Consider the following 13430-nt stretch of genomic DNA (forward strand, 5'->3'; position numbering starts at 1 on the left):
CTCACAACAACAAAAACCATAGGGCGCATTCCTTCGTGTGATTCTGTAATCAGCCACTAGATTGAAACATCGACCAGGAAACGTCAATTGGTCCTAGTTACACTATCCTCACGGTACAACACTCTCCCCTACTCAGAAGCGAAAAATTTTGACCAACATTATTCCAGAAAGATAAGTGCACTGAACATGTGACACGATTTAATAAATTTATGTCGTTCAGATCTCTTCAAGTGCGTTACAGTTGCGATGTGACATAATTGCACTCATCAAAAATGTTCAGAACGATGGGTCGTGTTCATCTGTGGCACAACGCCCACGCGACTCGCTGTTGTATTCGCACAAGCGCGTGAGTTACTTGTCTTCTTACTGTTTTCAGCCATTATACCAATCTGCGAATAATTTAATGATAAAAGTGCTTCAGATTTGTGTCTACAAATTACTCTGCTCTTGGTCTTTCTTCTTGCATCTTCATTTCTTACCCGAGACTTTGTTTCATTGGCCTGTACACATGTTTCCTCTTACTTTCGTACTGCCCACGAATCTGCCCCACATGTCAAAATAGATGTAGCCAGTACTTTATGAAATTCTGTTATTATTTCCGTATTTTGTCGCCTAGTATTCCCTGTGTTATACCAAACATCATCTGACATTTACTTAATTTACTTTGCAGGTCACTTCCAAACTTTAGGTAACGTCGCAACTTAAGGAGTAAGATGATAAAATGAGAAACTCGTTCTAAAACATGACTGTTCAGTACTATTTTAGAACCTGGAAGTACTTTATCTTCAAAACCTTAATCTTCGGCTTTTTGTGAGAAATATTAAATTTGTAGTCATAGCACATCTGGTCTAGCCAATGTGTTGATTCCCCTTTGCATACCGTCGTCAGTCGCTTGTAAAATTATTTGGTCGTCAGCGAATACCATGATCTTTATGAAAGGGCTTTTCCTATTTTAATGTATCGCTTTAATCTTTGTTTTCCATTGTGCGAAACTGTCGTCTTTATACACTGTGCGAAATAATTAAACACACCATGGTGCTTAGCACTGAAATCGTCAGTTTTCTTATGGGTGGGCGAAGAAAACATTTCAGACATGTCGCCGCCCAGAGTCGTTGCAGAAAGGCCCCAGGAAGTGACAGGAAATGCGCAATGAGGCATCCCTTTCCTTGGGACGTCCATTTGCATACGTTTTACAGTCAAAAATGAAGGTTTTCAATGCAGTATCCAACAGAACGACGTTGTTGTCAATCAATGACAGTGCTGACACCCCCTGGACGAGTCCCTTTCTTTAAGGATAGTGTGGTGTTGCAGCGCAACTGAATGCCATCTGACCCCTTTGGGGTGTAGCGCGATCGCAGTTTTTACTCTAGTATACAGGATGGAACCAGTAGGGATCTTTAAAACCATTGGACAGCATTTGAACATAATCCGAAGCAGTAAAGAGTATTTACAGTTTCTCAGCCGTCCTGCTTTGCGCCTGTCTGAGGCTAATAAAACAGCAAGGGGATCCTCTGACACCCCCCAGACCATCGGTGCCAACTATGCAGCATTGATGAGCACTTTAAAAACGCGGTTGTACAGAGACAACACCTGACCGATTCCTAACGCCTACAGGCAGGCAACTCCTCGACACCATTCAGCTGAGTGGCAGCTGAGTGCTGCTCTATTGCCTGCTTGCGTTTATGCGGAATCTGAGCAGTGTCGAAGGGACTGCCTGCCTGTAGGCGCCTAGAAAATTGTCAAGGGTTGTCTCTGTACAGGTTCATTTTTAAAATGATCACCGAAGGTATGCAGACACTGCATTGCACTGCAGAGGCGTCAAGCGAATGGGTGAGGCGTGGTTTTGGAGTGTGCGGACGACCTTCCCATTGTACGACACTCCACGATGGCGCTGAGCAGAACTATGGTGAAATTTGATGATAATTTGACATCATTAACCCACCTTTCACCTCACATGAACTTCTTAGCCCTAGTCTGTATATCAACACGATTCTGTTTGAAGCGTTGTCGAGCCCGAGGGTGACGTCACAGGGCGCCACACATTTCTGCAATTACAGAAGACTTTAGGCACATTTGAGCCAAATTTCTTAATTCTGCGTTGCAGTGGGGAAAAATGACGGGGTTTCAAAAAAGTGGCCCCTTAATCCTTTTGCACACTGTGTTGTTGTTGTTATGGTCTTCAGTCCTGAGACTGGTTTGATGCAGCTCTCCATGCTACTCTATCCTGTGCAAGCCTCTTCATCTCCCAGTACCTACTACAGCCTACATCCTTCTGAATCTGCTTAGTGTATTCATCTCTTGGTCTCCCTCTACGATTTTTACCCTCCACGCTGCCTTCCAATGCTACATTTGTGATCCCCTGATGCCTCAGAACATGTCCTACCAACCTGCCACTTCTTCTTGTCAAGTTGTGCCACAAACTCCTCTTCTCCCCAATTCTACTCAATACCTCCTCATTAGTTATGTGATCTACCCATCTAATCTTCAGCATCCTTCTGTAGCACCACATTTCGAAAGCTTCTATTCTCTTCTTGTCCAAACTATTTATCGTCCATGTTTCACTTCCATACATGGCTACACTCCATACAAATACTTTCAGAAACGACTTTCTGACACTGAAATCTATTCTTGATGTTAATAATTTTTTCTTCAGAAACGCTTTCCTTGCCATTGCCAGTCTACATTTTATATCCTCTCTACTTCGACCATTATCAGTTATTTTGCTCCCCAAATAGCAAAACTCCTTTACTACTTTAAGTGTGTCATTTCCTAATCTAATTCGCTCAGCATCACCAGACTTTACCTATATTAAAAAGCGTCGGCGATAAGCTACAATCTTGTCTCACAGCTTTATCAACTATTATCGTTCCAGTCTTTTTTACATGGTTTTTTTATATAAGCCCTTACTACCTTATTAAGTACTTGGGATACCCTCGTCTTCCTGAAATACTCCATATGTCCTGCCTTGTTGATGTGTTTGTATGCTACTTCCTGCCTACCGTGGATATCAGTCTGAGCTATTCATTAACTCCTACCGAGGCTGATCATAGGTCGCGGGAAAGCGTGCCGCTTATGAAGCCCTGAGGGGATGATTAAAAACGGTTTCACTGGCAGCGAGATGCGGGCTGAATGGGGATTGCCGTCACAGTGGGATGCGGCGGCTCGGCGCGGGATGTCCGCGGCGGCGACCGGCGAGGCCGCGAGGTATTGTGCCGCCCAGGCACGTCGGCGCCGCGGCCATCCCGGCCAAGGCTGCGGCGCTACACGGAGGCGAGGACAGCACACGGCCTCTCCCACACAACACCGCACCGCCCAGTCACAGCCTCGTGGCGCACGCCTCGCTCTTCCTTTACAAGTCCCTACGCTCGCAGTCGAGTCGTCATTTTATCTCTACACGACATTCCGACATGCATCGGTTTGGAGCCTAAGGTCATAGCGTATTCCTGTAAGTTTGGTAAACACAATTGGTGCACATAACAGAGTGTGCGACAGTAGAAATCACGTGGTTTTAAGACGAAGAAGTCATCGAGCCATTTTCTGAGCCCGTTTCCATAAGAAAACGAAGTACCTTGAAGGTTGTTCGATAGAGAGCGGAGAAGGTGAAAATCTTAGGGCGCAGAATCACATAAATACAAGAGGTGCAGAATGACTTCAGAAATGGCTCCAAGCACTATGAGACTTAACATCTGAGGTCATCAGTCCCCAAGACTTAGAACTACTTAAAACTAACTAACCTAAGGACATCACACACATCCATACCCCAGGCAGGATTCGAACCTGAGAGGCCGGCCGCGGTGGTCTAGCGGTTCTAGGCGCTCAGTCCGGAACCGCGCGACTGCTACGGTCGCAGGTTCGAATCCTGCCTCGGGCATGGATGTGTGTGATGTCCTTAGGTTAGTTAGGTTTAAGTAGTTCTAAGTTCTAGGGGACGGATGACCACAGCAGTTAAGTCCCATAGTGCTCAGAGCCATTTTTTTTCGAACCTGAGACTGTAGCAACCGCGTGGTACCGCAATGAAGCGCACAGAACCGCTCGACCACAGCGGTCGGCTAGAATGACTTCCATACCCAACTCCTGTGTGCGTGGTGTGTCTAAAAAGTTCGGTGAATGCTATCAGACAACAAACAAAACAAAAGATACACACAAATTTTTGTACATGGCTGCACGTTCAGAGATTGTGAATAGTTACAATTGAAAGAAAACAGCCCTCGGTCACTATTTTTAACGAATTAACCGGGTTTCAACACCGCTAGGAGTGTCTTCCTCAGAATTCAAATCAAAGAATCGTCTATAGCATGGTCACAGAATTATGACTAAAACCGTATGATACAGAGTATAAGTACAGAATCATCGTGGAAAGACTCGCACTACTTATATGCCATTTATAAAATAATAAATATGCCAAAAGGGCATTAGTCACAAAGATATTTAAGATAAAAAATTGTGATGGGGGAGCCACTAAGGGCTGCACGTTACTTACGCGGTTATTGGTTGCAAATGTTCGTTATTGCCCTTCAAAATAGTCGACACCCGCTACAACACACTTTTGACAACGTTCTTACAGCTTCTGGAAAGCAAAGGCGTCCTGTGGAATCGATCGCAGAACGGCTACCACGCGATCTTTGATGGCAATCACGTCCGCACAACGTTCACCTTTTATGCGCGCCTTCAAGCGGACAATCGGGAAGAAGTCCGCAGGAGCCAGATCAGGCGAGTACGGAGAGTGTTCAGGAACAGTTACCATCTTCTACGCCAGGAACTGGAGCAAACGGATCCCGCAGTGTGCAGGGGCATTTTCATGAAGCAGGATACATTTTCCAGTCCTGTAAAATTCTGGCCGAACTCGCCGGATACGCTATAGCAATCGTTCAAAACGGACTGTAAAATACAACATTAATGGTTCGAACTGTAAGAACAATTTCTTGGTAGATGATGCTGTTGTTATCGAAGAAACTTGTTATCGAAGAAACCTTGGATTTTTACAGACGACTTTTTTTTGGCCGCTGGGAAGACGGTGAACACCATAACATCGATTGCTGTTTTGATTCCGGATCGAGCTGATAGCACCAGATATCTCCCGTGAAGATGGTGTTCAAATGGCTCTAAGCACTATGGGACTTAACATCTGAGGCCATCAGTCCCCTAGACTTACAAGTACCTAACTGACCTAAGGAAATCACACACAAACCCATACCCGAGGCAGGATTCGAACCTGCGGCCGTAGCAGCAGCGCGGTTCCCGACTGAAGCGCCTAGAACCGCTCGGTCACAACTTCCGGCCACGATGGTGTTCACCAGCAGTTTCCATCCGTTTTTATTTCTGCTCGTCTGTGAGAAATGAAATGGCTCTGAGCACTATGGGACTCAACTGCCGTGGTCATAAGTCCCCTAGAACTTAGAACTACTTAAACCTAACTAACCTAAGGACATCACACACATCCATGCCCGAGGCAGGATTCGAACTTGCGACCGTAGCGGTCGCGCGGTTCCAGACTGTAGCGCCTAGAACCGCTCGGCCACACCGGCCGGCTCGTCTGTGAGCTTGTGTGACACAAATCTGGAGATGATCTTTCGCTTACCCAAATCATAGCGGAACGATGGTGTGCACCATATTCTTGCTAATGCCCGATTCCTCCGCAATCAATCCGAGAGTCCGTCGCCGATCTTGTGCCAGAATTTCTCGCACTTTCTCGATCTTTTCTGGGGTTCTGTTTGTCGATGGCAGACCTGAACGTGGCTCGTCCCCAGTTTTTTCCTTCCCTTCACCGAAGCGTTTAAACCATTCAACACATTTACTGCTCACGGCGTCCCTCCCGTACACCTGTACCAACATTCGATGTGTCTCCGTCGCAGCCTTCCCCAATTTGTAGCAGAGTTTGATGTTTACGCGTTGCTCCATTGCGCTGTGACACTGCCTCTCACAGTGACTACGTTCAACTGGTCGCAGTCTTCTTCATCATTTTGATTCGCAGCTCCTTGTGTTGGCCGTGTTTGCAGATAAAATTGTTGGATGTGAGGTCCGCCAGTTATGCAAAACACCGTTGTTTCTCAGTACCCAAACATGTTTCGCCAACACTGTGCCATCATCAGTGGGTTTTCGTTTTTATTTATTGTGTAATGTGAACATTTTTGTTAAGTGATTATCAAATTATGTGGATGTTTAGTTCAAACAATAGATCGTTTCTTTTTGTAAATACCTTTACATTTTGGGGGCATGAATTTTCTGGTTCACTTATGTGTTAATTACTACATGTAGCTTGTCATCTGCAACCAAACGATGTGGATGAGAAAGTTTTTTCTGGGAATTAACCTATCTTCTAGATTGTAATTAAGTCTGTCGTGATGTCTTCGCACCTATATTCGTTTTTACTTAAGTGCTTGCCACACGAAAGCCGGCCGAAGTGGCCGTGCGGTTAAAGGCGCTGCAGTCTGGAACCGCAAGGCCGCTACGGCCGCAGGTTCGAATCCTGCCTCGGGCATGGATGTTTGTGATGTCCTTAGGTTAGTTAGGTTTAACTAGTTCTAAGTTCTAGGGGACTAATGACCTCAGCAGTTGAATCCCATAGTGCTCAGAGCCATTTGTACCATTTTTGAGCCACACGAAAACATAATGTGTTATTAAAAGTCACATTTAATTTGCTCTTCATAAATTATTAATAGTCCAAAAATCAACTAGAAAAAAGAAGAATGGCTATAATTAAGTGGTGAGAACGCATTTCTTTCCAAGAATTGTAGTTTTATTATAATTATACTTTCCATTTCCTTGCTTTGACCGAAGTAAACTCATTGATTATGTCACTGAAGTCAAAGCGCTTGTTCACTCGCCTGCTGACGTGACCGCTAGCGGCGGTCCAAAGCATACGGCGTAAGCAGACCTATAATATTCAAACTCGACTTTTCTCAAAAATGGTTGAGACTTGCGTCTTCCTGTTCACACTTATTGAAGTCCTGGTTATGCCCCACACAGCGTGTCAATACGAATCAAATCGGTGAGGGGGAGTTCGTATGGTCCGCTTGTGAGAATGGCTCTTCCTCAAAATACAACGTGCCGGCGCTCACATAAAGGGTGACTGGAACTTCGTGGCACACGCAGAGGTCGGTTTTCGGCCTGGTTCAAATGGCTCTGAGCACTATGGCACTTAACTTCTAACGTCATCAGTCCCCTAGAACTTAGAACTACTTAAACCTAACTAACCTAAGGACATCACACACATCCATGCCCGAGGCAGGATTCGAACCTGCGACCGTAGCAGCCGCGCGGCTCCGGACTGAGCGCCTAGAACCGCTAGACCACCGCGGCCGGCAATGGCCCTAAGCACAATGGGGCTTAACATATGTGGTCATCAATCGCCTAGACTTAGAACTACTTAAACCTAACTAAGGACATGACACATATCGATGCCCGAGGCAGGATTCGAAACTGCGACCGTAGCAGCAGCGCGATTCCGGACCAAAGCACCTAGAACCACTCGGCCACGGCGGCCGGCAAACTGTTCCTCCTGAAGTGTGGGAAAAAGTATACGATCGGACGAAAGAAGAAAATAATTAGGTTAATAATGAACTAACAAGAGATAATTTGGGCAGCCAATACTAAGTGAAAAAATGATGAACTTTCACATGTAAAACAAAGTTAATTTTGTTATGTTTTTAACTTCCTCTGCTATGAGTGTGAATCCTGAATCCTTCCTGGTCTTGCTGACAAAGTTTTATGAATTTATTCATAAAAGTATAGACAGTGGGAATTAAAAAGTCCTGTGGTGTCTCTCCTGCTCCAAGACGGCCCGTTTGACGTCCTACCCCCCTTAAGTTAATAACACCGTACCTACCTAGACAGTTCAAGTTTTAAAAAAGTTGCCTTTCAAAAGAAACTGCAGTCATTCTGCTGTTGGCATTTGGCCCGTTGACTAATGACTTTACCAACGACTGGTGTAGACTGTGGAACATCGCAGTAGCTGGGCGATAAGGATTTTGCTCTGTCATTTTTGGCTGAGTTGGAGTCAGATGCTAACGTGGTGTACATTGTTGCAGGATGTCGCCGACGGAGTTCAGCAACTACATCAAGCAGCGGGCGATGCAGCAGCAGCAACAGCAGCAGCTGCAGTCGCCGCGGCCGCTGTCGCCGGCTGACTACTTCCTGCAGGGCTACCAACAGGCGCACGGCTCGCACTTCCCCTACCACGAGCTGTACCACGCGCCCCCGCCGCCACCCCCGCACCACCACCAGCTGTTTGGCGGCGCCGGCGCCGGCGCGGGGGCGGGCGCGGGCGCGGCGGCGGCCTCCTCCCCCGACGGTCCGCCGCCCTCGTCGGCCAAGCAGCTGCTGCCGCCCCCGCCGCCCCCGCACCACTACCAGGCGCACAGCCCGTACCAGCACCTGCTCGTAGCCAACTAGGCCCGCCCTCCAGCAGCAGCCGGCTTGATCATCTTCTAGTCGCAGGGTGGCGAGCACACCCTTTACCTTGGATTACGATTCGGGTCGCTCTAGAACCAACACCGTCTAAAAAGAAAAAAAAAACTGAGACACACACACACACACCATAATATATATACATACATGATGATATATTTTTCCTTCCTTGGTTGGTTTGCCAAGCCACTGTTATGTTGTAAAACTAGAAAGTAATATTTTATAATATATCTATATTTTTTACCCATTTTTCTACATTGTAACGATATGTTGATCTTCACACCAAGGGGCGTGGCGCGTGGAGTGCGTCGCTGAGCGATTGCGTCCCTGCGCTGCACGCCCCCGTGTTTCGATTACGACAGACAGAGCAGCTTCGATGTTGTTTGAAAACGAAAAAAAAAAATGAAAAAAAAGTTCTGGTGGGCGTGTGCGACGAGCTCGCCTTCCACATGTAAATAGAAACTGCGAGAGTGAGAGGAAACAAAAGAAGAAAACCAAGAATGGAGATAGAAAAAGATCACCGGTGATTCAAGCTTTTTATTTTGTTACTACGTTCGGAGGAGCTGAAAGATTCAAATATTTTTCAAGTTTTTTGTACCGTGCCCTCGGATCAGTATTGTAGCCCGCTGCGCTAGCCGCCGCGGGTGCCATTCGACTTTCTACGCTAGATCTTCATGTATAGAGATTAGTCATAGCTACACATATTGTTTTGATTTGTTCCTTTATTTTTTCACTGATTATATATATATATACATAAGAGATATATATATACATAAAATAGATTTGCTATAGCTATTGTTTTTATTTGTTTTTATATTGAAATATATTTTGTTTAATACTGACTATTGTTATGTTTGGTATAATAATATTAATATATTAATAATAATATTAAAATTAATACTTCAAAGTAAGTATAGGGTCTGGTTTCAATACAATGTTGCTGAACGAAACGAAGAAATGGTTAATGGTACCTGAAAAATAAGTCATTTGTCAGGCAATGACGAGTTGGTTGTTTACGGTTGTTGGTGAAGAAATTTGGTGTTAAGGCGGAGGCTGTCTTGCCTGTGCGATGGACGCAAACTGAGATCGGGCCAGAGGGAGATGCGGGTTCGTCGGTTGTGCACAGTTCCTATAAGAACGTCCGAGTACATTTTATACAAACTATCCATTACTAAATTCTATGCACTCTAAGCAAAACGTTTACCTACTGATACTGCAGAATCCATAAAAACAGAGTTACCAAAGTTACGTTTATTTCTTATTTTTAATATAAGACCTGTTTAGAAACAGAAATATATGTGACCAGTGCAGCTTTCGCTTCCGCTTTTCAACATCTAACACATTAACAGACACAAAATTTTGATAATGCTTATTTCTTAGTAAATCATCTCCTAATTCCCTTAACATCAAAGCATAGCACAGAAAACTTGAAAGTGCTGTTCGTGTCAAGCACCTCTTCCTTTTGTAAGCGAACAACTACACTCAAACAAAAAGCATTGTGATTAACTATAGTCCGTATTTTTTTTCTATTTTGTGCTTCTACGAGACGTTTGGGCTATCATCAGTGCAAAGACTGTTTTGATGCAGCTCTCCACACTAGTCCACTTCTTCATCTCAGCATAACTATTTCAACCTATATCCACTTTAACCTATTTACTGTTGTGTAGTCCCGGTCTTCCTCCACAATTTTTATTTTATCCTCCTAGACTTCATTACCAAATTGACTACTCCTCGATGCGTCGGGATGTCTCGTAACCTATCCCTTGTGCCATCATGCTCTTTTCTCTCGTTTTCATTTCAGTATCTCATGATTACTTATTCACTCTACCAAAGTAATCTTCAAAATTATTCTGCAGCAGATTTCAAAATCTTTATTATCTTCTTGTCTGTAGTGTTTGCTTTCCACATTTCACTTCCATGTAAGGCTATACCCAGAACAAATACTTTCAAAAAGGCTTTTAGCTCTTAAATTTACATTTAGCGTCAACATGTCTCTCTGTGTCGCGAAAGCTTTCATTGATATTGCCCAGCATACACTTCATATCCTCCTTCCTTCTCCTGGCGTGTATTGCTTTGCACTTCTCCTGACGTGGATTACATTGCTGTCAAAATAACAAATGCAGCTTCTACTTCAGAGTCTCATTTACTAATTTAGTTCCCTCAGCATCACGTGACTTAATCCAACAGTCCTCAGTTACCCTTTTCTTATCTCTATCTCTTTTCAAGACACTATCAGCATTTTCAACTGATCTATCGTTCTTTGTTGTAAGTGTTATACAATCTGAACAGTTATTTACTTGGGTTTCATTTAATTAGTGGGTGTTGTTGAATGAGAAGGAGTCTGTGTGACAAATAAATCATTGCAACCTAGGTAACTTTTAACAATCAGTGCATAAATAAGTGTAATCCATGCAGTAATGTATTTGGCTTCTATTTAGTCCAGAAACCAATATAAAGAGAATAGTTTTTGACACAACTGTAGTACATGATTTCCTGAAACCACGGAAACTATTTAATGTTAAAATGGTGCCACAGTTGAGCAGATAACTAGCTGGTCGTTCCCACGTCTACAATACAACCGACGAATCACGTCTGCCGTCTGGTTTTGAATAAGCAATAGCAGTTTCCGCCCAGCCGACTGTTTTTGCGGTAGATATGACTAGCAAATAAAGGAAAGTGACAGGGATATCTTCTGTGAGAAGCAACTCAGAAAGTGGCAACATTGACTCTTTTTTATCTACAACGTCCGTGTCAGATTTTTCTTTTTCATCCCGTTTTTTGTGGAGCTACAGAAGTAACGTTAATAAATACACACATATATAAATATAAATATATATATATAGGGCATAGCAAAGTCGGCGACGACGGTCTATCTTTTTTACCTAACGTGATTTCAGTGTCAATATCAATTACAACTATTTATAGTAGCGAGGTAGAATTTAGCTTTAGGAAGGCGGCCTTACAGCGGAGGTGGCGCAGCCAGCGGGCGATTTGCGCACTACCGGACGAGGCAGGGACGACGAGAACGCCGAACTTGGCCGAAGTCGCACAGTGTCTGTGATACAGGGGGGCTACTATGCTCCCGTCGTTTGCGACAAGCGCTTCTTGTGGCGATCGACGCCGTGCACCATTTTCGTGCGAAGTTCGCCAGGAGACTAATGTTCTGCCTGTCGCTTCGCGAACTATGGACCGTCGGTAAACTAACGTGCAGGCGAGGCACATATACAGTATTTCCAGCGCGAAAACTAAATCGCGTATAACGTGTCCGTAGCGGAGCAGTCAGTTCGGCTACATCGAACCCCAGTTCGACCCAAAACATTGTCGCGGATTTTGCCTTAGTGTGAGGACTGGTAAGAATTTATTTGGCGTCGCCGGCACGACAGAGATGTGGTAACCACGTACAGCTACAGTAATACCGTCGGAGACGTCTTAAACCTGTATTACTTGAGGAACTGTCGAGTGATCGGGTGACTGAATGCGGACTCGGAAGCAGACATTGCGTCCCATATGGGCAACAGGTACGCTGATTCTCGAAGCATCCGCGTGACCATTTATGTTACCCAGTTGCAGTCTGTATGAGAATTCAGTCATTCGTGGGTTGCGAGATACGGGTTCGAGACAGAAGATGATACAGCGGTCGGTTTGCTTTTACTGCCCCACTTGCTTCATCGCGATGTCTGCTTCTTTTTTTTAATTGCTACTGAAAAATTTAGCTTACCGCGATAGGATTTAAAATGCTACCTCGAGGCAAGGTTCTAAAATGTAGGCACCAAAACTGACGTCTCGTGTTGCGCGTCCGCGGTAGAGTAAAGTACTCAACCTGGAAATGTCGCCGAACTACATCGTCTAGAGCCCGATGTGTAGCTGGACCGATAGAGCTCTGGGCGAACTAACGTCGCGTCGCAAGAGGCCCGCTCGGCTATTTCGGCTGTCTCGACGTACACAGTGTTTGTGATAAAAGTAGTAATTTGTGATCTCAGACATGTTCGATAATCACGCTCTGTAACAAGTACTGAAACAGAAAAACACGCACCTTGGAGTTTCTTGCGCCGTTGTCGGTGATGAATATTTGCAGATGCCACTCTGGTGTCGTGGAAACGATGTTCGTATCTTCACCCAGCAACCACTACGACACGTCGAGTCTGAAAATATGACTTTCGCGTGCTCTATTGATACGGGTGTTGAGCTCTGGCGAGGTTCAGAGGGAAAAACCTTGTGGTTCCCAAACTACTTCTGCCGTCATTCTTTCGACAACGGCAGAAATTGTTGCCCGCAGAGGGGGAAAGTAGGCTGATTAGGTGAAGCGATGCACGGGCGGAAATGCTAGTGACGCCCGCGGCAGCCCGACGCACCCCTCGCGCTCCGTCGTCGACGTCAGCGCGAGTGGTGGCCGGGCTGAGGTTTGCAGAGGCCAGACTCTTCTAATCTCGCGCGGCTAGCAGTCGCAGGCCCTGCGTCCGTTGCGACCGCTCGCCGGCGCACCCACGTTTTTTGCTCTTGTAGTGGCCGCCGTCATAGTGAGAACGGATTTTTCCATCCCGTTACTATAATATACATGTGTATAATAGTCTATAATTTTTCATATTGTTGTACGAATTTTTAAGTTTATATTAAAATGTTTTGTGCATTCATAAAACTTTTGCCGTATTTTCATCTCGTCTCCCCTGCCCTTCCGACCACTCTCTAGTCTTCCTGCACACGTAGATCAAATGCAGAAACAGGTTTTTATTCACGAGATATTCGCAGAGCCACGGGAAAATACCAAAACGAAGGGAAGTTGGCATCCAATCATTTATTAACAAGGCAGAATAATATGACAATCCATTGACCTAACGAATATGACAGCATTGCTAGAGAACAGCTCCATTTTAAGCATCTAAAGCTCAATCCCACCGTAACTCTAGCCATCAAAACACAAAATATACTTACGAACCGAAATTTTTCAAGGTTTTCATTGAACTTTGGTCCACAGCCGTAGCGAATTTTTCGAATGGTTGATTTCGCTTGCAACTGTCTGTCTTACT

General features: G+C 44.9%; 1 protein-coding gene across 1 annotated transcript in view; it reads left to right on the top strand.

Moving 5' to 3' along the window:
- Nucleotides 1-13042, top strand: part of LOC124616998 (protein Tob1-like) — a 168606-nt gene extending 155564 nt beyond the window's left edge. Inside the window, exon 5 of the mRNA XM_047145270.1 lies at nucleotides 8028-13042. Within this exon, the coding sequence (XP_047001226.1) occupies nucleotides 8028-8391 (364 nt within the window). The 3' untranslated portion in view covers nucleotides 8392-13042. The remainder of the gene's footprint in view (nucleotides 1-8027) is intronic.
- The last annotated feature ends 388 nt before the right edge of the window (nucleotides 13043-13430 follow it).

The sequence above is a fragment of the Schistocerca americana genome, chromosome 1, assembly GCF_021461395.2.
Source record: "Schistocerca americana isolate TAMUIC-IGC-003095 chromosome 1, iqSchAmer2.1, whole genome shotgun sequence".
Classification (NCBI taxonomy): Eukaryota; Metazoa; Arthropoda; class Insecta; order Orthoptera; family Acrididae; genus Schistocerca; species Schistocerca americana.